Source organism: Haliaeetus albicilla, chromosome 19 (genome assembly GCF_947461875.1).
Source record: "Haliaeetus albicilla chromosome 19, bHalAlb1.1, whole genome shotgun sequence".
NCBI classification, from domain to species: domain Eukaryota; kingdom Metazoa; phylum Chordata; class Aves; order Accipitriformes; family Accipitridae; genus Haliaeetus; species Haliaeetus albicilla.
This window is the reverse complement of record NC_091501.1, coordinates 7,503,271-7,528,578: the sequence shown is the minus strand read 5'-3', so window position 1 is coordinate 7,528,578 and position 25,308 is coordinate 7,503,271. Positions and strand designations below refer to the sequence as shown.

Below are 25,308 nucleotides of genomic sequence, written 5' to 3'. Positions count from 1 at the left end.
GACAGAAGAAAAACAAGCTTCCTATTTCTGATCTGTAGCTCTTCGTAATCTCTGTTTCACATTTAACCTGATAAAGATTTTTGGTAGTCTCACTTCCCTGGATCTTTGTTTTCTTACAGAATGGTGTACTTTTTTGGCCAGTTTATTTTTTTCTCACTGTGTTTCCTCATTTATGTGTTGTGATAAGGTCCTTTGACTCTGTAGGATTGTTGATCAGCCCCAGAATGGCTATTGTGAATGAGTTATCTCTTTTTCCTTTAAATACTGCAAACTGTGGATGCAGTACAGCAGACCCCTTAAACGTGTGCCTAACTTTGAGCACATGAGTAACCCCATTAAAGTCAATGGTAGTACTTAACATGCTTCAAGTTAGGCAGAAGTTTATCTACGTTGCTGAATCAGGGCCATAAAAGAAACAATTGCATTTGCACCTGAAAAATATTTTTACTGCTGTTAGTACACATAAACACCTAGGTTTATTGTAGCTGAAAGAAGTTAAGGGGGAGAAAAATATTTCTTCCCCCTCCCCACCCTCTCTTTTGACAGCACTTTGCATGTAGACAATTTTATTGCTCCTCTTTGTAATGTGCTAGCCATTCTCTCTGAAATGGAAAAGATCATCTCAAAAATTGACTGAACAATAGGAGAATCTTAACACTCTTAAATTAAACTTTCAGACCCGTTCTTTGTTTTTTTTGGTTTGTTTTTTTTTTTTAGTTAACGTTTTCAGAATTTGTTAATAGTAACCTATTTTTAAAAAATTGTCTTTTAAAGAAGAACTGAAACCCAAAAATATTCCTGGCAGAAATGTAGTGTCACGGTACAATGCTACGTCTCCATCTGACTCCCCACACTTAACCATAATTAGGTATTGGTTATAGTTAGTTCCAACGGTTAAATCAAGCTGCTTGAACAAGTCCTGTGAGTTACGGGTATATCATCACCAGTTTCTCTTCTTCTCTCTAGAGCTAATTGGTCTTAAAAACATAGCCTTTTATGGGACTGATGCCTAAAGATTTACCCAAAAGGTGGCATACCACACTGTTTTGAGAATTGGAGTCTAGTGTTATTGTTACAGTTGTAATTGTTTTTGTGGGCTGCCTGATCATTCTGGAGTATTTTAAGTTCTGCATATGGAGACCTGTGGGATGCAGTTTATAGGCAGAATTTATGGTAAATTAGTTGACTAGTTTAATTCTGGCATGTTTCAAATGTACTTAGGTCTCTGGAACATTGCAAATTGATGCTTAGTGTACAAGTAATGTTGAAGGTATTCATTAATGAGCTCTTCTTAGCCATGGACAAATCTTATGTGTGGACTGTGACCTCCCATGAGAACCATGCAACTTGAGCTTGTCTACTCTGTGATAGCTGTTGATTTGTTACTGTAGCCTCTTGCTGTCCTGGTCAGGTCCAGGGACACTTGTATTCTAGGTATTCACAGACAGAGACACCAAAATGTCACAGTCCCAGCCCTCAGCGCAGGCAAAGCCATTTGGATGGAAATGTTTGATGCAAGCGGTAAACTCTTCTGCATGTAAAGCTCTCTGTCTCTTCTCTGAGACTCCAGGCGTTGGCCCTGGGGTGGCTGAGCTGCATGCATGTGCTCACTGCTGTGCTTTTTCCAAGTTTCTTTCCTCCATCCATGACTGCTCCATGACTCTACTGCAGCTGTTCAAGCCAATGTAAGTCAAAGACCTGATGTAATCTTTTACACCTCTGGAAAGAGAGTTTGAAATCCAACCAAATGAGACAGACAACATTTTATATGCTCTTGGCAAGGCAGCAAAGGACAGCGCCCGTCACCTGCACAATGTTCCCGATGCTCGTTTCTGTACTCATGGCATGTGCAAACTGCTGTGTTTGTAGCTTCAGCGAATTAGTGTTCGCATAGAGGGAAATCCCCTGGTTGGTACGGCTCAGAAAGGCCCTGGGAGATTGGCCAGAACTGTGTCAGCCCCTAAGATTGATGAGGGAAGCAGAGAGCAGGCCCTTGTACCATATCTTAGCATTTGAGGAACCTGATTAAATCTTGGTCTGCTTCTGCATGTGCAAGTAGCAGCTTTGGCCAGGAGGAGGTTTCACCTCTGTTTGCTCCCAGGGAGGTGTTTCTTCATTCCCTGTTTCCTTGCAAGTTGGTTGTGCAGCACTAAGCTGTTAAAGTATAGTCCTTGTGAGCTCCAGGTTAAGATTATTTGAAAACTGAAGTTTCCTTTGAAAACATCCTGCCTGATGAGTGTTTTACACCTAATATAGAGCATGGGTGATCTTTGATCTGTACTGCCTGCTTAGCTAATTAATGCTTAGAATTGTCGTTTTAAAGGACTTGGGATAGGACTGCTAAAGAGATTGCCTCTTCTTATCATGTACCACCATTGTGATCAGCACCTGCATACCAGACCGTGTCATCCCAATTCAAGGCAGGGGGAGGAAATATTCTGAGTGAGCCCTACAGTTATAAAAACTAGTTTCCTAGACTTAGTTTCACTTTGATCTACCCTCTTCACCATCCACCAGAGCTTGTGTTTGTTAATCTTCTTAACAGGCTGTAAAGTCTACCTTTCATTTGGGAAGAAGCAGGCTGAGGGCTTTTGAAAGACTGAAGAATCTGAGGCATTATTTCAGTATACCAATCCCACTAGAAAGTATGGGAAAACAGCAGTATTGTAGATTTTGCTGTGCATATTAAATGCTTTCATTAGAATTTCCTACAGCACCCAGAAGTATTCATGCAAGCCTGAAGTGGATACATACAATATGTAATGTTCAGGAGCTATTAATGGTCTCTGGCTTCACCTGCTACGTACTTGATTATGAACTGGTGTTCCCAGTGCCATGCATGGTAATTTAAATGAAGTTCCTGAATCATTTCCCCCGACTCTCCACAGAGGGAGGAAAATGCATCATCCCTCCCAGTGCGTGTCCCCTTCCCTTTCTTGGCAGCCTTTGAAGCAGATCAACTTTAAACTAATGCTGCAACTCAGGAGCAACTCCTGCCCTCCTTGGTTGCCCAACACTTCACAGGAGAGTCAGGTTATTGCCTCGCCAGGTGACTCTAGTGCCAGTTTACCCTTCCTTGTGGCAGCCCAAAGAAACCCAAAAGCAGCTTGTGACTGCTTTCTCGTGTGCCATGAGAGGCATAAAGCAAAAGGGATTTCCCTTCCCCACATATCCCCCCACTGGGCACTGGAAAAGAAGGATGCAGAGAAGAAACTGCAAATCAGCAGCCTGTTGCATGTCCCCGTTCTCTGTGAGCCCTGGCACAGGCTGGAGCATCCATGGCTCTGTCCCTTCCCCATGTCCATCTGCTAGGAGCTCCCTCTGGGATGCAGATGCTGGTAAGACCCTCTCTCCCTATGCTTGGGGGGTCCTTAGACAAGACCTCGTGGGGCCTCTGCCCCTTAGGACACCAAAGCGTTGCACAGGAATGGATTGGGGATGTCTCTTAGTTTCTTAGAAATAGTCATATTTTGCTCTTTGAGGCTGACCACGCTTTGCCAGGTATCTATGGAGGCGCTTCCCATCAATTGCTGCCTGTTGTCCTTTGATGGTGCCACCACTTTGTTGGCTCTGGGGTTTGTTCTGTTTTTTCTTTTTACATTGACAACCTTGTCTTGTGGGCTTTGTGTTCCTCCTTCCTGCTGTGATTTCCCCCCTCTCCACCCCTAGATATTTGCTCTGCCTTTGTTTTCTTTCTCTTACTTCTCTCCATCCTCTCCAGCCCTATACTATCTTTCCTCCATGCTCTAATTTTTATTCCTCTGTGTTTTTTCTTATCCATGTTGAGCTGAAAACAGTAACATGACCTGACAATTTTTACGTCATTCCAAGGTTTTTATATACTTCCATAAATCTCTTCATTACTTTTTTATTGTTTTGTCATATATAGGTTTTAGTTTTTCCTCTACCTTATTAGTCTGGGGATCAATTTTAGTCTACTATGTTTTATTAGTAGTAAGGGGAACAAAATATCTCCTTTTTCTTTGTTGGTTTGGCACCATCTTCAAATTACCCTTTTTCTCTGTTCGACTACCTCTCTTCTTTCCCTGGAGAGTCTACTTTATGTCAGACCTTCTGCTGGTAGTGAACTGGGTATGATTTCATCAGGCAATAGGCAAAAGTATACCCCACTGCAGAGGGAGAAGTTGTTTTCAGCTGTTGCTCTCTTTATTTTTTTTCTAGCTTGGGGAGCATGGAATGAGCTGAGCCACCATTACCCTGGGGCTTGTGAATCTTTCTTTCTTTCCATTAAATTTGGTGGCTAAACCTGAAGGCTTGTCTTGAAGGAGGGTTTATTTTAGTCACACTGATAAAATTGTACTGGTATAATTAAACAGCTATAGTAATGTCAAAAAACCTCCCATGCACAGACAAAGCAGTTCTGGAATGACACAAACTACAACAGGGAAAAAACCCGACCATCTCCCCCAGCAATTATTGTATCTGTAGGGGTGTGCTCCCATAGGAGTTTTTTCTAGTCTAACTTTATTAAGATTCAAATCACGTCTTGTCCCAGAATCTCCTCTCTCCCCATGTAAACGAGCCTGAAAATAGTGGTCTGGAGCTTCAAGCTGTTGTTTACCTCAGTGTAGCTCCATTAAAGTCATAGAGCCATGACTATTTGAGGATCTTGACCCAATGTTTTTAGGTCTCTCTCATGTTATATAACTTTGATTTTTGGATGATGGTGCCTATTGAATAAAATTAGGTTTTGTACAGCAAATTTTAAGATGTAGCTAGACATCTTAAAGTAGTTTACAGAAAAAGGAGTGAGTTGGGAGCAATGTTCTGACTCTGTAAGGGCTAGTAGTAGACATTTTATCACTCAGCAATAATCCAAGCTTTTCTGTCAATGTTGGAATCTATTTTATTGAAAAAGAGTCTTGGCGAGGACACTGGGAATTGCTGCAGAGTCTTTCAAAGTGACATTATGAGAGGATCTTGGTTCTCTGGGACCTTTTATCGCATGGAACATCTTATGAAATACTCTGTGTGAAGGGCCAAAGTAAAATGTTATCAAAGCAGCCTAACAATTTTATATGTCCACTAGCTGTCCATTTGGCCCAGTAGGAAATATGCTGTGCATGGGGTAGGAGGAAGAGAAAGTAGGTCTACAAGTGCAGCACAGAGGCAAATGTTAAAATAGGTCAGATGGTAACATAATGACACATGGAAAGGCATTAGCCATTAAATATTACATTATTTTCTATTACAATAATTTAAATTCTGATTTTTGAGGCAGAGAAGTGTATTGCAAAATGGGAAGATTAATACTTGAAGTACCTAAACTTATTCTTACTACAGACCCAACTTTTCTCCCACGTCAGTGGCATTTTATTTGCTTTTGCCCGATAACTAATGCAACTGGATTTTTATCAATAGTGAAGAACAGAATCAAGTTTGTGAAACTACCATAATTTTCCTCATGTTCATTTCCTTAGCAAAATATTTAAACAAATACACAATTTATAAGCCTTCAAGTAGGCCCTGATACCCCTTTGATGCACCACTGTGTTTATACATACCCACGGGACTGCTCTGGGCGCTGTGTTCAGCCTGTTTCCCCATCCCGTGCCTCTTTTGAGCTTGCCATTTTGAACATGAATTTCTGCAGGCAGCCGCTTACGTGATTCGCTGTGGCTGGCACCCCCAAAATCCTCAGGTTGTCCCTGCCGGAGGAATCCAAGCAGCAGATTGCACTGAGGTCAGAGGACAAGCGGGTGTTGCTGGCAGCGCTAAAGCTGCCATGCAGGCAGTGTTGCATATTTAACTGTAAGGTCTCTGCTGGATTAAAAAGGCTCCAGGTGAGGAGAGAGCATGATCAATAATTACAAATATTAAAAAGTGGTGCATTCTCTTGCTTTCCTACCTTTTTCCCCTTTCCTTCTTTGCCTACAGGACACGAAGCATCTGAATCCCCCAGATGATTGCTCATGCATTTACATTTTCATTTGCTTGGTTTATAGCAAGATTGTTCCAGCTTTTGGGAGGGGCAGCTATCAAAGACGTACAGGCACTGCCATTGTGTTTTATTGTTCCAGTCCATTTTTCCCTGTGAATGCAGGTGGGAGTTTTTCAGTGGGTTGGTTTTGTGTTTTTGCTTTCTCTTTCTTCTAAGCATTTATAACCCTTTTATTGTCAGTCTTCAATCATTTTTGATAGATCAATATATTTACTTCAGTGATGGTTCCTCCTACAGTTGTGCTTGTAGTTTTTTGTTTTGTTTATAGGGGTTATGAATAGATTCAGTGGGTTGTATCTCTGCTATACCTCTGTCCTTGCGTGAGGATCAAGTTGCTTGATCTTGCCCCAATACCTGTATATTTAGAAGGAATATGAAGTATTTACATTGGTCTGCTTTCAAATATACTTGTTTTCCCTTTTTCCTAGGTAGACTTTAAGCAATTAAAAATGCAATTTTTGGTTCAGAAATTGCCTTCTCAGAAATCCTAAGTATGACTACTGGTGTTTCATGTATGCTTGAACATTTAGAGGGAAGGGCTCTAGGAAACCACTCCAGCAGACTCCAGAGATCCAGAGGGCTTGGGGAGTAACATAGCAAAGCGGTGTTGGATGATAACATTTACTCAGATGCCTCAGAAATGAGGCAGGTCCATGGGAGTCCTGAGGTCTTCATCCAAGCAGCTACGACTGAGACAAAGAGGAGACGTTCTTGAGCCCACATCTTGCTCATGTCCCTGGGCAGCCATATGCGGGCCTGGGACAGCTGTGAAGAGAGCTCAAATGTGTGCAATGTGCACGTGGGAATCGGGTCCCAGCATCGGTGGGATATGCTGTGCCCTGGCTGGCCATCAGAAGAAGGAGGTGAGCGAACAGGATCTGCTGCTCCATGGTGAAACGATACATCCATGGAAGAGGAGAGCACTAAATGTACTCCTCCGCCCTCAGGGATTTGGGTTGTTTCAGAATATGGTGACATACATGCCATTTGTTATACAATTGCCCCCTTCCCCTCAAAAAAAAAAAAAAAAAAGGGGAGCAGCAAAAGAAGTGTTTGTTACAACTGATACTATGTACAAGGTGGTAAATGGAAAATAGGTCAACTAGGTAGTGCTCTTACTAATGTTACTGTTTGAAACATGATCTGTGTATTACAACTGCACATTAAATATTGCGAAAAATCCCTGAACTTACAAGGATTTCAGTGAGGTTTAATAATTTAAACCAGGTGAGCATATTAGCTGTTCGTAGGATGCTATCCTCATAGTTGCTGTACCAGAGCTGTATACATCCTGTTTTTCAGTACGTCTGGTTTTAGGCTGAAATAATTTGCCATGTTATGAAACTTGTGACTCAACTACTTCTTAGCAGCGTGTTGTCCATTTGTAGCAGCAGATTTTCCTGGAAGTCATTACTTTGGAGTGCCATTGTCAGCTGTGCACATCACTCCTGCTCCTCTCGTCCTTTGTGGCACAGATTTGCCCGTTGTTGTTAGCGAGGATGTTACCGCTGATGCACAAGCTATCAGGTTTTTCCATTCTTTTCTTTCTTTTCTATCTGTTGAATTGCAGTTTCCTTTGTCTTCTGTGTGGTGCACTGAAAGAGGTTAGGAAATTTATCATGGTTATTTTTAATGGGTTTTTAAAGTCCGGCATGACACAGATTGAATTGATTCAGGAAGATTTCCTGGAGCTGCAGCGTTTTTTACTATTAAAAATATTTTTATCATTGCAATTTTTCCGTAAGAAAATACATCTATTTTTTTCCTTCTAGTTCTATAACAAAGCCCTGCTTTCTAACATTTCCACATGGTCAGATATTAGCCATTTCCCAAGATAATTTAGTTTGGTCATGTGTACGGCTAGCATTTTTATTGTAAAGAATTCTGCTAGTGGTTTCATGATAAATGCATAAAGCTTTGGGAAATGACTTTTATTGGGCTTAGTGTGCATTTAATAATGCATTAACAAAATTAAATGATTTTGTGTGTATGTGTGTAGATCTTAAGAATGTATAGAAAAAGTACACACTACCATAGGTATGCAAGGATTTAAAAAAATGAATCTTTCCTGTGTGCATTTTATATGCTGTAGCATAAAAAAAATACATTCCCAGGAGCTCAGTAGGTGGTTACTATCCTTTTTTTTCTTTGTTTCAACATATTTTTTTAAGGCAGATCAGGAAAGAAAAGTGAGTCCCAATGACTGTCCCCCTCGTGGCCAGTCTGGCAAACCTTTACTTGCCTAAGTAACACTGTCCAGTGTTGGCTGGGATCTGTGTCTTTATCACACGCAAACCAGATGAATAGGTTGCCCATTGCTTCCCACTTATGAAACTGTGCTTTCATTTGCTTAAACTCCAGATATCTTCAGGCTGGTAGCCATGACAAAGTCGAAGTGTCGTCTTTCCTACTCAACAAAACGGTGTGTGCATGTGTAGTTACAGAAAACTCAATCTGGCTTACTCATTTCATCATGTTATGTTTATGATGCAAAACCCCAGCATATTGAGTCCTATCTATCATTGAGGAATTAAAATTTTCTAATATTAAGACAATATTATTTCAGAAATGCATGCATCTGCATTAACGTAAACAGAGCAAAGGAATAAAAAGGGATGGTGTGCCATATACTGTACCGCTCTCATTGATTTAAGATCAGAATGCCAGTAAGAAGGAGTAGACTGAAAGAAAATTATGTATATGTTCATTTCAAACACATGAAAAAATAAAATACTGTATCATCCACCACTGCTGATCATCTTTACAGGAGGCACGTGAGCTGTCTTGCCTATGAAGAAATCAAAGATGAAGTGCAGAATCAAAACAAACAGAAACAGCCTACTGATTTTGAATGCCTCTGTTCTGAATGCCTCTTTTGAAGATATGTATGAGGACATGACTTTTCAGCAGATAGAGATACTCAGTGTTTTCTGAAAGCCTTTTCTTTCCTTCAGGGCTAAAATGGCTAACCAAAACTGGAGATGTGAAAAACTAGTCACACTTGAATCCTGGCCATGATATGTAAAGTATATATGAGATGAAGGTTGCAGAAATGCAGACTTATGGATGGCTTTATTTTGTACCCTGATGTCAAGTCTCGGGGAGGAAAAATAATACAAACCTTAATTTTATCATGGTCAGAAATGCTTTATGAGAGGCAGAAGTCCGATCATGCAGGTTTTGTTTCAGTCATCTTGAAGTGTGTTTACTTATATGAAGTTTAGTGATGGGTGTGTAACCAGCAACTTTATTACACTTGTGGTTTTATTATAGTCAACCTGTTTTATAGCTTGCTGTATCTTGTGATGTTGTAGTATCGTAAATTATATTTAAATCCTTTGACCTCCTTCCTGTTTCATTTTCTCCATATGGTCGCACATATGGTCTCCTCTTTTTGTCCCCTGTCCCCAAATTTTCCTTGGAGCCTGCACCACAACACACACGTGCTCTCCAGCTTTCTGGGACACTGAGGATCTTCCCTGGCTTCATGGTTACCCGTTTGGATGGGTCCCCCTCGGTTTGCTAGAAAGCTGCCCTGCGCCGCACGCCCCTCTTCTACGTGTTCTCTCAGCCATATTATTCGATGTAGCATCACAGTCGTATCCCTCATCTTCTTCAAGTGCGCTGCTCTGTCTCCATTTATCTTGTACAAAATGGCTGTAGCCCTGCCAGGGTAATACTGCCTGTTGTTTCCCAGAAATTGCTTACCTGTCTGTCAAGAGAAGCTGCTTAGAGCTTCTGACTAGAAATCAGGATAAGCGCTGAGCAGATCCCTCTCCCTCCCTTACATGGAAAAAAAAGATGGAGAAAAGGCTGCCCTTGTTTAGCCCAAGTAACATTGTCTGCTTATCCTCCTCAGCCATCTTGTAGCCTGTTTTTTTTTTTTTCACTGCACTGATAAAAATAGGTAGCACTGTTGAATATAAATAATAGACTCGTACAAGTCCATACAAATGAACAGTGTTTAGATGGTAGCAAGTAAAGTTTGAACACACAGAAAGTTTGCTATCTCCCAGATTTAGCTTTCCCTAGAAATAGTAATCCAGTGTTCTGGAAATAGTAACCTGATGGTTTTTCTCTCAGGGTATGGCAAAGGAGTACTTTGGTAGTGAATTAGGTGCAAAGAGCCCGAGATGACACTGCTCTCATGGCGCGTCTCGCAAACCCACAGAAAGGCCAGGCACAGAAATATGCTGAAACCCACAGGAAACGTCTGCTGCACCATCACATGAGGTCAGTCAGGCATACTGCGCTTTAATGAGCGCAGACAAAACAAGCTTTGGTGAAAATGTCACAGTCTAAACACGGGTAACAAAACACAGACTAATACAGTCCAAGCTTGGTGGGAAACACCATGGGAAAAGATTTAGAAACCTTCTTCTGGCACTCTTGATGAGATGAAGAGCTATGAGTGCTTTCAGCGTCACCCAGTAGCAATAGCACCACACACCCAGGCAGGAGGAGCAACTGGTTTCTTATTAATATCACAGTACTTCTCATTTCCAGTAGCATCCTATAAAAGCAGTACCCTATTTACAGCTTTCATTTTGCATTAATGAAGTGGAATACTGATGTAGCTAATCAGCGCTAGCAGTATGATGCAAGCACGCGGAGCGGCGGCGGCGGTGGTGGCAATCATCTTAGCTCAGTTGCCAGGATAAAAATAAACCCCACCAGCCCTGGGAAGCGGCAGCTCCCCAGCTGCGGAGGAGCATAGCCCGGGACCCCGCGGCTCCGCGCTGCCCTGGCGCCCGGCTTCTCCTACAGCCCACCTGGAGCAAGAAACAAAACGATTCTGTTGCTGTCCATCCCCTTTGCTGCTTCTCTTCCCAACCCCTGAACGTGGGCATGAGGTTTTGTACTTACACTTGGATGTGGACTCAGATTACCTCAGAAAACCAAATGGACATAGATTGCCAAATATGCTTGTATAATTCAGGGATGTTTTTTTTTCTCTTCATGGCACTTTGTGAGCTTAATTTAATCCCTGTCATTCCTTATATGTGGGTAAATGTCATCTACTTCATTTCATGAATGAATTAACACAGCCATGCAGAGTCTGCGTCTCCGCACTGCTCACTTGGAAGGGGGAAGGGATTAGTAAATGTGTGTGACACCCTCAAGTTGCTAAACCCCAGCTGGGGTTAGAGATGCCCAGAAATAGATCTCATTTGCACCCTGGTGTAAGGTACTTGAAAGACTCTACCAGGTCTGTACCTTGTAATGGGCCCAATCAGCCCTCCTTCTCCTTATTGTCAACCCTAAATGTGTTACTTTTGTACCACGAGTCTCTTACTGCACCTGACAAGGGAGGAGCTCCTTTAAAAATAGCTGTTCTTTTAGTGGTGGGGAGAATATAAATAATCCCGGAATTTTCTTCCTTTTTTGATACTTCCTTAAGCATGTCAGAAAACAGAGGTCTTTTGGCAAGGTGCAAGTTTGAGATAGTGCAGAGGTTCTTGGTATGTAGAAGATAGCATTTTTAATCCCGGGTATGTGGACAAAGAGGTGGATGCATAGCAATACAGAGCGGCGCAGAAAGTGTGCACGAGTGTCTGAGCATCTTGTTACATGATATTTTTAATACAGTCAGGAATTAAATTAATAGTTCTATGTGCTTATTTTAAAGCTTTCACGACATGAAAAGAAGTGTAGTTCATTGAAAAAGGAAATGAGGAACAATTTATTCTTAAATAGAAATTACTGTGGCCATGTCTTTTTCATGAATTTACACAATGGGTTGGATTAGTCTCTGGCTGAGGCATGTGTGTGTGTGTTGGCAGAGCTGTGCTTTGAAACTTTCTTCTGTGCCTGAGACTGCTCAGTGCTACCAGGACTTCATTTTCATGTGCAGTAAGTTCACCTGTTTTTAGGGCATTGTGGGGTTTGGGGGGTTTTGTTTTTGCTTTTGTTTTTTTTCTTAAGTGGTAATGTGCATTTCTCAGTTCTCTAATCCAGAGATACTCAGTTTGTCAGTTCTTTATAAAAACAGTCCAGGAAGGTACCCTGCCAGCTAGGGTCACAGCCTGGGACACAAGAGAAGTGGCTCCTGACTTTTCCAACAGACTTCCCCCTGCCTGAAGAAAGCTGGCGTGGGATTTCCAGGTGTACATGGCAGCTGAGGAGCTCCGTTCCCACAGGGAGTCAAAAAAAAAAAAAAGGTGATTGCTGGCAATTCCTGGCTCCTCCATACCTGCCTGTGCCCTAGTCCCTCAGATGGAAAATGGAGGACATTGTTTGTTTTCCCCGCTGTTTGTTGCTCCTGTTTGTTTAAATTGTAGACTTCACAGGCGTAGAATAAGTCTTCTACTTATGTATAACTCCTGCCAAATTAAGGCCCAGGGACCTTGGAGGCCTCTAGTTGCTAATATAACAGAATTAATAATGGGACTCTCAGTACCTGGCAATTTTTTGTCCCCTCCTTTCCTTTCCTCCCAGCCCAAAGTAACCCTTTCTGTGAAGATTGTGTTTGGGCTTTTCAGCTGTTCGTTACGTATCACTTAGTCCTACAGAGTCTGAATTGCCTGCAAGAGCTGGAAGGGGACAATGCTCATGACAAATCAATCTGCTGACCTCTGAAATAATTAAGCAAGTAACGCCAGGCTTCATTCCTATTTTAAACAAGCAGCACGCTACTTGTTTTTGTGTTTCTCTGCCTGCAGTGAATGGGGGCCTCTAAGCAAAAGAGGCAGAGTGATCGAGGAACTCTTTTTTAAGGAAGTGTCTCCTAAGAAAATTAGCCTTTTCCCCTGTATCTCTGTATCTTTGCATACGTGTCCCCCCCCCCCCCCCCCCCCCTTTTTTTTGGTTCTTTGCTCTTCCCTGAGGAAGATAGAGATAATAAAATTTTCTATTTTCGTTTAGCTTTCCAGATGATCTTTGTGTACTTTACCACACTGCAGCAGAGAAAACAAAGCCTTGTTTATTGCCTAACAGCATATACGTGTTTTGTGATTAATGTGATGTGTTTGTAATACATGGGAGTGATAATAGATAGGGAGATCAAAGTCTCCTGTGAATTGACAACAGCACTATGAACAAGGTGAAAGGGTTGCAGGTGTTTCCCACACGGGTGTTATACAAAAACATATGGCCCTTTGCCATGATGTACTGTGCACGCACTCGCATCTTTTCCTGCGCGGCAAGGCAACGTTACTGTGAGCTTTGCTCAGAGAGCATGTCCGTGGCTCAGGACCTGAGGGATGCCATCGGCAGCAGATGACCGTGTAGTGTGGCCAGAATGATCCTGGGGGCACAGAAAGGATAATGCTAAATTGGTCCTTCAAATTAAAAGTAGCTGACTGATCTGCTACATCGCTTGAGAACAGAAGTCTATGTTCCTGGGGGGTCCCTGGCAAACATTGGAAAGGGACATGGTGTGCTTGAGTGTTGCAGGAGGGATTGGATAGTTCAAAGTGTTTCTTGTCTCACTGCTCCTGCCTCAGCTCGTAGCTGGACTTGGCAGGCATCTCTTACCAGTGTGGGGTAACTTTTGTGGCCACGGCCATGGCAGGCACCTAGGCATGGCTTGAGACACCTGGGCCACATCTCTGCAGAAAGCAATGGTGGCGTATGGGCAAAACAGCAGAACTCATTGCTGATTCTTGCTTATTCTTATGGATAAAAGCCTTTTACTAAATGACTCATTGCCAAGAGGACTGCAGCATCTTGGGTGAAACCTGAACACAAGGCAGAAGTCTCTTTTTTGTTAATTGCCATAAGAGCGGCGCTCGTCTGCTTTTACAAACCAAACTGCTGCAGTTGAGTGTGTTGGGTGTTTGTAGCCTCTTCAGTTATTAAAACACTCTGGATGCAGATTAACTTCCTTTGCTCAATATACTGTAACGTAACCACCCCCTTGACCTCCAAGCCCTTTGGTAAACACACTGGAGGGCAGCCTGCTTTTTCCGCAACTTCTGGGAGTAGGTCCATGCCCTCTGTTGAACACTCCTGAAAAACTTTTTGCCTGGCCCTCCTGGGGATGGTGCAGCCCAGGGCTGACTGCTTCTGCACCAGCAGCCCACTGGGGCGATGGCTCATCATCCACCCTTTCAACTGCTGGAGGAAGCTAATGGTCCTCATGCTGTTGAGGTACTGGTACCAGGTCTTTCCTGTCTCACCTTCCAACAGAGCTAAAGCTGCTGGTCTAAAAATGTGGATTTTTTTCTCTATTTTGGAGGGCTGCAATTTAAACTGAAATTTAATAAAAATTGCCCTAACAGCATAACTTAACTTGAGGCCTCATCTACACAGGAAAATTACACTCATGCGTGGGTCATGAAATTTATTTTTACTGGAATGGCAGTATTGCAACAAATTCCCATGTGGACAGAGTTGTGTCGCTGTGAGGACGCTGTACTACATTTACGCATTCTTGTTTCTCTGCAGGAGTGAGCTAGATAGTCCCAAGCATTTGCATTGCACCCTGAATGCCCTACATGAAAATATTACAAAGGGTTGGGTCAAGCAGTGTAATGGTACTGTTATCACTGTAGTTAGATGTAGGACTTTTGTGTGTGGACAAGCCCCGTGAAAAGATTAACCTAGAGAAAGTTAATAAAAAGTGCTGTCCTAAATTATTCATGAATCCATTTGTAATGCACTTGCCGGGAGGCTTTTGTTTTTCTCAAACTCTTATGTATTAAATTTCTGACAAGAATATCAGGTTTTGTTCAATACTAAATCTGAGTCTATGTGAGACTGGTGATATCCTCGTGTAGTAATACAGAATCAAAATGAGGTTACGTGGCAGGGGTGAATATGTTATTTACTTGGGAAGAATAGATTATTGTTCAGGAGGATTTTATCTTTTACTTGTCATGTCGGAACAAGTGAAAAAAAAAACAAAACCTAGTTGGGAGATATCCTTTTGGTTTGTGACTGAGGCCTTGATCCTGCAAAGGATTTAAAATATGTTAAAACTCAGTTAAGCATCTTTCTGGTGGCTTTGCAGGTTCTGGACCTGTGTTTGCTAAATTAAATAGCTCAGATGATCTTGTTTCATGCTTAGCATTACTTGTTCTTCTTCCTTAACTTCAGGAGAAGATCATGGAAGTCATGCTCCTAGCCTGTGGATTTTGACTTCCAAAGCATGTCCATATACACCTTCTTCTTTTTGTGTTCTAGAAAAGGTTAGAAAGATTATATACAGAAAGTAGGAGAATGGAAAAAAGCCAGGAAGAGAGCTTTTGCTGTTTGCGGTACAATAAAAGATGGTAGTCTGCATGTGCTTTACAGCAATCATTCCTTAACAGCAGGCAGAACTATGCTTAAAAAGCAATTTAAGGTATTTTTTCAGTATTTTCAATTTATTAGCTTTAGGGGATTTTTTTCCCCTTCTTCTCCTTCTCTGCCCTTATTTATAACTGGATAAGGAAAGGAAAAACAGGTGCCTATAGATAGAAAGTTGGAGAAGAGTAAATAAAAAAGAAAGAGCTTAGCTGTGGAAGTAGAACTGGGAGTTCGGGTGACTGGTCTGAGTTGGAGGATGATGAATAGATTTGTTTGCATAAGCTTGGCTTGTGAGTCACTTTCTCATAAAAGAAGCTTGAGTAGGAGATGCTCCTGTCCCAAATTTTAGTTCTGAATGCTTTCAAGCACAAAGTGCACTGTGATGTAAGGACTCTGACTGTGAGTACTGTCCTGTTATTCCAGTGGACTGGAGCTGGAGCTCTGCAACTTCCCAAGTTTGAAATAACCTGGAAGTGTGTGTCTCATGCACATATGTGCTTTGCATGATGTATCATGTGATGCCTTTTAGTGGTCAGAGTTAAGCTATCCGCGTAGACACAATCAGCTTCTGATTCAGATTTGGAATCTGGTGTATTTGGTCCCTGCAAAAAGCTGTGTGTTGGAGCAGCATCAGTCACTAACCATTAAAGGAGCTCAATAAACTTTGGAGAGGGGAAGAGAAAAGCAAGGTGTGAGCGCGAGAGGTCAGTATTCATGGCTGATCATCCTGGGTAGGTTTGGAGCAGCACAGGTCTTTGCCTTGGGAGCTTGCTTTGCCTCTCTGATGCCAGAGAAATTGTACAAAGTACATGGGGAAAGGGCACGTAGGGCATTACCGTCTTTTGCCAAAGACTGTGATCAAAGCAGTCTTTAAAATGAGGCCTCAGCTCTTTCTTACGCGTCTGTTAAGATTCTGAAGAAAAGTTTGACCATTAACAGACAGCTACTTTACTGTGGTTTAGCAAACTGGGAGAGGTGAAAAAGGTTTATTTTAATAGAGCATACCACCTGTATCTAAGGTTCAAGTGGAGCCCGTGGGTTGGATCTGGGAAATAACAGTTCCCTCTGGAAACCCACCAGAGAAAAAAAGATGATCTCTTCCTTCCTGTAGAAAATTATTTTCTTGTTCTTCTCTGCCATTTGTTTGTTATGAGTTTTGGTGGTACAGGAGTCAAGGTGGACTGTGAAACCCTGCTTTGGAATCAAGATACTTGTCTGACTTGTTTGCCCTCGGTGAAATCAGTGCTGCTGCAGCTTCATTGCCATGGGAACCTCCAGTTGCTAAATTTAATTCAGCCCAGGGTTTGCTTGTCTGTTCTGTTGCTGCAGTGTAGACAGGTGATAAGCAATATATTGATACTAAGCTATATCATACCACAATGGTTAGGCATCGATGTTACCACAGTATTGCAGTATCTGTGGTATTGCTCTTGTGTTCTGCTCTTAGCTGCCTGGCCCTCCTGTGCCTGCCTCCAGCCTCCTCTTCCTCTCTCCTGGCAGAGCAAAGGCAGCGCCACCTGCGTAGTCTTTCTGGTCCAGCAATCGGCAAAGGTAGGGGACTGCAGGCAACCTTTGCTTGCTGGTGGTATTTCTTCCTCCCCCTGCAGAGCAGTCAAGCATGGAGTGCCTGTGGGCCTTGCGGGGGAATGCCGCTGGCAAAGGGAGCTCTGCATCCCTAAGGAGTTGTGGGATTGGGGTGGGTCCCAGTACCTCTGCAGCATCCACAATGGTGTGAAGGCCCCCAAGGACAGACCCTGGCTCCACAAGATCAGATTAAACTGGGAGCAGGGAGATAGAGGGTGTACCAGCAGAGAGTGAGACCCTTCTCACCCAGTCTTCTTCTAAAGTTTTATTAATTCCTTTATACTTATTGAACCTTCCCCCCCCCCCCCCCCCTTTTTTTTTTCTATTGCTGTTAGGTAAGGTTCAGATGGTATCTGTTAGATGGTTATGTTTGTGGAAATGCAGAGCCTGGGGTCTGAGATGCATTCAGTTCCAGTGCTGGTAGAAGTGTGCCTTTACTGCAGCCATGCTGGGGAGACTTCTGGAAAGGCTCGTTGTAGACAGGGCTTTGCCATGGAATGACATTTCATGTGGCTAACTGCAGGATAATCAATTTTGTAGGTCTTTCATGATTGTTTGGCTTGTTGTTTTCTAATGTTTTGCCCCTCTGTAGTTTGGTTTAGTGATACTATACCACCTTGTACAGAATTCATAGTGAGCATAGAGTGTGTAAACCTTCATGTTAAAATGTTGACCGAGTATTGATTAATCAGTAAAAGGTTTTAAGCTGTTTCTTTGAAATTCCAGGACCATGCATCTTAATTTAATAGTTGCAAGGGATGAGAAAAAATACTACTTTACCCAAGGGAATGTATTTTCTGTGATATTTGTTCACAGCAAGTATTTTCAAGCCAAAAGAGTTATTTTAGGGAAGGAGGCGGTTCTCTGCTGGTCATTATGTGCTAAAATGTCTCTTTCTTTGTAGGTATTACATTGGTCGCCAAATGTTTGTGGTGGTCTCCACACCAGAGATGATCAAGCAAATCTTAGTGACAGATTTCAGTAACTTCACCAACAGAACTGTAAGTAGATAAAAAGGTTGACTTTGTGGATGGAGTTGGTAGTACTGCTAATTTGAGCTCACACCAAAAGTGACTGCAAGGGAGATGGAAATAGAGAGGGGGAAAGGTACAATATGGTTCAATAAGACTTGAAGCTATATAAACTCAATATATACATTCAGTCAAAGACTCCTGTTACCAGGACACTCTGAGAATGAAGGAGGATGTCCTTAGAAGAGATGCACTGCCCTTGTAACTGAGGCACCAGATGGATGCTGAAGACAGAAGGTTTCAGTATCCAGTTTTGCCACTGACCTCCTGTGAACTCCTGGGAAAATCACTTACTAGGTCTCTTCCTTGGTTCTCAATCTGTAACATGGGGACAGTATTATTTGCTTTCTCCCACCCATGGTCTGTTTTATGCTTTTAGACTTTCTAGGGCAGGAACAGGCTGCTTGGGACAAGGACATGCCTCCTGCAGCTAACGCATGTTTTTTTGTCATACTTACCGCTCTGAAAATAATAAATAGCAAAGAATGAAGTTGGAGTTAGCAAGGACTTAAACATATGCTGTTGGTTACACTCTTATCTATTAAAAAGCTGTTTTTCAGGTACTGATTAAAAGAAATAATGAGTGGGTAATGGACACAGGGACAGTAAAGATTTCCAGCAGTTCCTCAGCATTTTACAAGGGAATACTGTCACTCTGACCACACGCTGCCTCAGTGCTGTCCATTCCCTGCTTCCTCCTGGCCCCTTTGTATGTTCAAACCTGCTCAAATAAACTCACAGGTATTCAGGAGTGTTGTTTGTGCCCTCGGGGAAAATTTCGTCTCTGATCAGCTGTCTGTTTCCTCTGCCCCTCTGATCCTCTCTGCAACCAGACACTCTGGTTGCAGACTGCTTGTCTCCTTTACTTGCTTCTTTTGGTACATGAGGTTCATCTTGTGACTACCTGTATCTTATTTAATAACCACTTGTACCAGTTGCCCTCTATTCTGCCTATAACTCATATCTGAATGGAAGACTTCCAGTGTGTGAGCATCTTAGGCTGAAGTTGTTGTGTGTGGCAAGGGTCTTTTCCCCATTTTCTCTGTCTTTGAAGGAATTTCCCACCCGTTCCCTTCTTCCACACCCAAGCAGGAACCCTGTTTCTTCCTGTCTATAACTTTCCCGTGCTTTTCTCCTGTATATTTGATAGGAGTAGACTGTACCCCCTATTCATAGCAGTAGCTGGTGCCCAAATAACACCTCTCTGAAATTAGAGAGCATTCCTTTGAGGGTACATTCAGATATTTGTTCAGCTCTTAATTTTAGTCAGCCTCATCATTTGAATATATGTGTCTGTGCATTGTCACCCTTCTTATTCGGCAAAATTTTTCTTCCTCTCCAGGCTTTTATGGTCATAGATTTGTCTCTCTTTCTTGTGGTTGTACATCCATCTGTCATGCTCTGTAACATTTGTGTTCCTCTCTAAAACTCAGGTGGGCCAGGTCATTATACCCAGTCTTTCTCTCTCCCTTTTTTCCTTCATCAGAGATCTGTTAGGTATAGCTCTGTGTAGATTCATATCTTGTCCTTATCACTTGACTGTCCCCTGAACCACTTGTGGTTTTTCTGCACAGCATCCTGCTTTATGGATGAGGAACTGAGGCACAGACTGAGTGACATCCCCACCACTAACCAGAAAGCCTGTGGCAGATGAGAAAATTCAACTCCTACCCCTCTCTGACAAAATGAACAGTTCCCCCTGTACACTGATGCTATTTCTGGCTTGCTTAATGCCCATGAGTCTAATTCAAATGAACTTGCTTCATCTTTTATGCTTTTATCTGCTTGTTCCATGGTCTTCTCACACAGCTGCAATCTTTGAGTGTTGTTATTTCTCACTTTCCCCTTTGTTCCCCCTCTTCCACCCATTGCTTTTCACTTCCTGAAGATAAGCAGCCTTCTGTTTCTGGGTCCTTACACATCTAACTTGGAGATCTTTTTCCCCTCTTGAATCTTCACACTAGAAGCTGCCTCTTCTCTTTAATTCACAGTCAGCTCTCTCAATGAAGTTTTAGGTTATCCTGTGCACTATGGCTTCTATGTGAAAACAAATAATGCTGGATGGTATGTAATGAAGGCCAGTGGAATTTATTCAGATGCTTGTATGTGAATAATAGTTGAAAGGTGAGAGTGAGAAAAGCACTTTACAATTAATAGAGTTCTTTCTTCTCATATTGCCTGAATAAATGTCGTTTTAAGACTTTTAATAGGGTTGCTTCTGTTTATGCCTTCTAAAATTACTCAAAGCAAGCACCTTTAAGTGAGGGTTTATATTTGCTAGTGGAGAATTCAAAATGCAAAATAGATCCCCCTACCTTATTTTACCCATTCCTTCCCCAAATAGTCTACTGATGAGTGGTTATAGAGTTGGCTTTGGAGTTAGTGCTGTTCACAAAGCTAGGCTAATATATTTCAGTCCAGACATGGCATACACTTCTTATTTCAACCCAAAGCCTTTTTTTAACTTAAGAGTGTCAGTGTTTAAGGGTGAGAAGGATGGGAAAGGGAGTGAGACTGGTGGGTTTGAACAGGCCTTGGGAAAATCCACCGTGCTTCCCCCCTGCCAGTGCATTTCCAAAATCAAGGTTTGTACTTCATCCACCAGAGGCGAAATGTGAGTTATCTAACCTAGAATTCCACAGAGAGAGATTATTCACCATACTCTGTAGCAGTGTAGCAATCACATGTTAACAAAGTGTCACTAAGCTGCAGGATGTGCAGGACTAATTCTAAAAGCTAAGTGTAGAAAAAGTTTATATTCCATGTTTATTTTGCTGCTCTTTCAATTAATCTTAAAATACATATACATTAGAGTAAGAGACAATGGGATGTTAAACTTGTGAAGGGTTGCAAACAGTGGATGTACTTGATAGACAGAAGAGGATAAAATAATGATTCAGTGAACTCCGGGCTTTAATGAAAAGCTGTCTATAATGTGATGTCATGCCTCTGAGTACTCATAAGAAGAAAGACCTTAATCTGGGATTGTGCACTTGCTGGCTTCTTGCTGCAAAGTCATCAGAAGACCTTTATGGAATCGGGGTGGTTTTAATTTGCTGAGAGGACTTTTTTGGAAGCATCTTGTGTCTTGTCTCCACATCCAGAGAGACCTGGACCGCTGGTAAACTTCTCACACATTGAACCTATCTGCTCACTCGTTACCTGGACAAAGTAGATTTTGCATGTGATCAGAAGCCAAACTCCTGTTCATTTTTTGCAATTATGTTTCCCTTTGATATTACACATTTCACATCTTTACTATGAATATCGTTCGAATATTGCTGTAAAAAGCCTTCTAGGTTCCCTTGGCATCTTCTGTTGTTTCTGAGTTACTCATCTGTAATTCTTGTGACAGAAGTGTATGGTGACTGCAGATCAAATCTGCGTTAAGGTTCACTTCCTTTTAGAACAAGCAACCAAGTCTAGCACGCAGGGTGTTATTCCCCTGTAGGCATGGGGTATATTTATTGTTAACTGTATAATCACAGGCAATAATGACATTCTACTTTCCCACTTAATTTTGACTTGATTAAAGTGACATGGTAGCCATTTAAAAACAAAAATGTCTACTGTAATGTACCTTCATACTTGAAGTATATGAAGCCTTTTCCTTATGTTTTTAATTATAGTTGAAGAAAAGATGAAAATTAGCTTATAGACCTTCTGCCAAAAAATATGGAATTGATTTTAATTTAGGTTAACCATGGAAACCTCAGCCAGCATTCTAGGCAGGGCTGTGCTGCAGTAAATGATACCTTTTTCTCACAACTATGGTAAGTTGTCTCTTGAATAGAAGTTTTCTTTTAAGAACGCTAAGACCATTTTTAGCTGCATTGCTGTGTTGTGAGTGAGATAGGTTTACAATGTTTGTTGCATTCTGCCAGGCAGGATAACGATACATAATCTGTTTTCAGATTGTTTTTAATTTCAGCACTGAAAATCTCTTTTTGAATTAGTACTTGAGAATCATTACAGTGTGCCTTTAAAAATGTAGGAGCAGAATGTTAAGATGGAGCCATGTGAAGAGAGAGATTACCTGGTATGTAATTCAAATTACTCAGAAGTCGTAGGCCAAACTATTTGCTAAAAATGTGGATCAGTGAGCCCTAAGGCAAAGTTAAGTACTGGCTAGTCAAGGTTTGCCAGGCTGCTGGAGTCAGTGCTCTGCCAGGATTCATGTGGCTATCACAAATGGAAACTCGTAGTTGATCCAGACCAAATCCTTAAATCTGCATGCCAACCAGCTGGAAGAGGGTGATGTTTTTAAATATAAAAATTAAATATAAAAATCTACACCAATTCCACTAGCTGTAAGAAAACATCACTGTTTTCTCATCAGGAACTTTGTTGTTACAGTGGAAAAAGTAACAATGGATTAAAGACAAATAATAATGAAGTAGTAAAAGTAAGAACAAAAAAGTAGCGAGGAATTTGATATAACATGGCAATACAAATTCCTTGTATCCCTCTTGAAGGAAAAGCGAGATGACCGAGCTTTTTTTCTTTTTGCTTGTCTGTCCTTCCCCTTCCCTCTCTTCTAGTTCATCTGTGTGGGACATGATTATTCTTTTCACATGTAGAATTTGCCTCTTACACTAAGCTGTTGGCTTCCTCTTTATTTTGCTAAATCTGTAAAGTTTCAGGCTTACCCGTGGCATTAAACAGATAAAATACAGCCACCAAATAGGAAGAAGCCTATTTTCTGCATCTTGTTCAGCTGTGGTCCAGGACGGCTGCCATACCCCTGTATGGGCTGTTCTTTCTGGTCCTTTATGAGGGGTCACAGTACTGGCAAGAAAAGTGTCTGTGTATATTGCTCTCTCAAAAGGTCTATCCAAATTTGATACAAGATGCCCTCCAGAGGTCCCTTCCAACCTCAACCATCCTGTAATTCTGTGAATTTTGGGTCAGGCCCTCAGGCAGCATAAATCAGCATACTTCTATTAACTTCAGATGACCACACACGAACTGATAGCGATTATGCATCTCCAGAGCAGGGCTGGGATGCACAACTGGCTTCAAACAGCTGAGTGGTGCCTCAGGAACTGACTGTCCGTGTATGAGTGTGTATGCGTTCTTGGCCTTTTGCAAGCAAAGGGTCGCTTGCGTGTCTTGTGCAAGTTCTTACTTGATGCATCCTGCCTTGGTTTTTAGAGTACAGGCATTGCCTGTACGCAGCAGCCCCGCTGACATACCGTCATTCGGTAAACAGTGGTAATTCAGTTGTGTATCCAAACCCATAGTCTGATCCAGCTTATGGGCTGGGCTGTTTCTTCAGTCCCTCTCTCACAAATATGGGTTTTGTTTTGAAAAATCAACCCACTAACATATTCATCTGGAGACGTCATATAAAAATAGTTAAAGAATGAAGAGTTGTGTACTGTTGCCAAAAGACGCGTATACATGCTGTCTTGACCCTGTACCCTTGGTTGTTTGGTTTAGAAATGTTTCTTTTCTTCAAATCAAACATCCTAGGATTATTTCCGGTTGTGTCAATGCTGTCATCATCATCCTTTCATGTGAAGTTCTTAGTTTGTTTCCAAATTGTTGTTGCAAAGTGTGATGAACTCAGTTTGTAAACTGATGATGAATGTGCTTTGATGGAGGCTCACCTTTGCATGGGCATGTGGTTTAAAGCACTAGTGACACACAGTGTGACAGCAGGTAAGTCAATATTTGGAAAATGATTCAAACAAATGAGAAAAAATTGTGAAATATATATCAAGATCTTCATTTTTCCACCCTTTAAAATGACTGTTCAGTACACAAGTGATGTTCCAGTATGTGCTCATAATTTGATTGTGATATTTAGTTTTAAAAACAAACACATTTTTGTGGCAGCAGAGGGAAGGAATGTGCTTTTAAGTTTGTTCACTGCCTCAGTCTTTTTAGGTATGTTTCTTCATTTTCCCATTCCTTCATCTTGTTTCATCTTGTTTTTTGCTGGGTTCACACAGGACATGGAAGTTGACCAGCATAACGCTTCTGGACACAACACGTCTCAGAATTAGTTGTTAGACCCACATGTGTGCATGCATACATATTTGTATATTTTTATGGATGCATACAGATGCACACATATTTGATTTGGGGTCTCTCTGTGATCTGAAGAGATGCTGAATCTAGTCCTTACTAGAGCCTTCCAGACATTGATCGTGCCATATCTGATTATGGAAACTTCACAAAATGTGCTGCTCTTTACATGCTGTGGTGACATTTCAGTTCCTGATGCAGCAAAGCCATCACACCTGGTGGCAGGCCATGCCTTGAACATCCAGTTCTTTGTCATACAGAGCTGCGATGTTCTCTCCTCCCTCCCTTTGTAGGACAAATTCAAGTAAGCGTTGATCCTGCCACATGTACAATAAGGCTCAGTCTCATTGAGCTGAGAATATTCAGTGCTTCCAAATATCATTCTGTGCCTTACAAGGATAAGTGAAAAGGTGTCCAAGCAGTGAATTTATTAAGAATTACTTTTTTGCCTAGCAGTTTTCTACAGCTGCTAGATCATACTTTGTTTGAAATCTTGGCTGGTACAGCATCATTATAGAAAGGGAATTATGCTAGCAGGGAATGTGTTTGGCTGTATAGCATTTAACTGTTTAATATTAATTTGTGTGACTGCATATTTGTGGGTACAACCATGTGAGCCCAAATGCCTGAGAGATTTTCCAGTGCCAGTCTCTGCCAGGGAGCCGAGCAAGGGCTTTTATCCTTGTTTTGACCTGATGGTTCTCACTGGGCTGTGCCGGAGCAGGAGCTCCTAGGCTCAACAACCAGAATGATGTATCTGCTTTCTTTCCCCAGTGTGCCTCCATGGCTGTCTTCTAGACATACCAGGATATCTTTCTAGCTTGGTCAATGTGTATGTAACTATTTTGCCTTCTTCTTTACCTGGTAAAATAGCTTTTAATTCTGGATTTCTTTTTTCTTTCCTCTTTTTGCTTTCAGAGCTTGCTGGTTAATTTTTCTGAGCAATTAAATCCAGTTCTGTTTAAATGTTTTAAAGTAGCAGTGCATATGCTTGCAACAGACACTTTAAAATTAAAATAATAAATATTGAGAGGGTCATTTCTTTCAGACTGTGTATGTCTTTTTATGCATGCACAACAAATTGCCCCTTATTCCCCATATGCTGCAGCTAATAGCATAAAACTAATGTTGTCAAATGATCACTGCTATTGACTGTAAAATTAATCAGACTTTGGCTTCCGTTGGTCTAAAGAAAGACTTGACATATTAGTAGACCGTGTTCTGGGAACCACCTGATCCTCTGAATCCCAGTGAGATGAAGTCTGGTTTTGTGATTAGGGCTCTAGGTTGGGATTTAGAAGCTCTGAGCTCAGTTTTTGGCTTTGCTACAGAATTCCTGTGTTCACAAGGGCAAATCATTTCGGAAGTGCTTTGTCACCTTAACAAATGTAAAAGAGTATGTTGGGAATTTCCAGCTGAACATTATCGTTAGTGAATGTTAGTGCTTTAGAACTGATGGCAAAGGGT

At 41.7% G+C, this 25,308-nt stretch overlaps 1 protein-coding gene across 3 annotated transcripts in view; it reads left to right on the top strand.

Moving 5' to 3' along the window:
* The window catches only part of TBXAS1 (thromboxane A synthase 1), a 242,626-nt gene that overhangs the window by 97,195 nt on the left and 120,123 nt on the right, over nt 1–25,308 (top strand). For all 3 annotated transcript variants that reach the window (XM_069807488.1, XM_069807487.1, XM_069807485.1), the window contains one exon: nt 17,682–17,778. In XM_069807488.1, the coding sequence (XP_069663589.1) occupies nt 17,682–17,778 (97 nt within the window). The remainder of the gene's footprint in view (nt 1–17,681; nt 17,779–25,308) is intronic.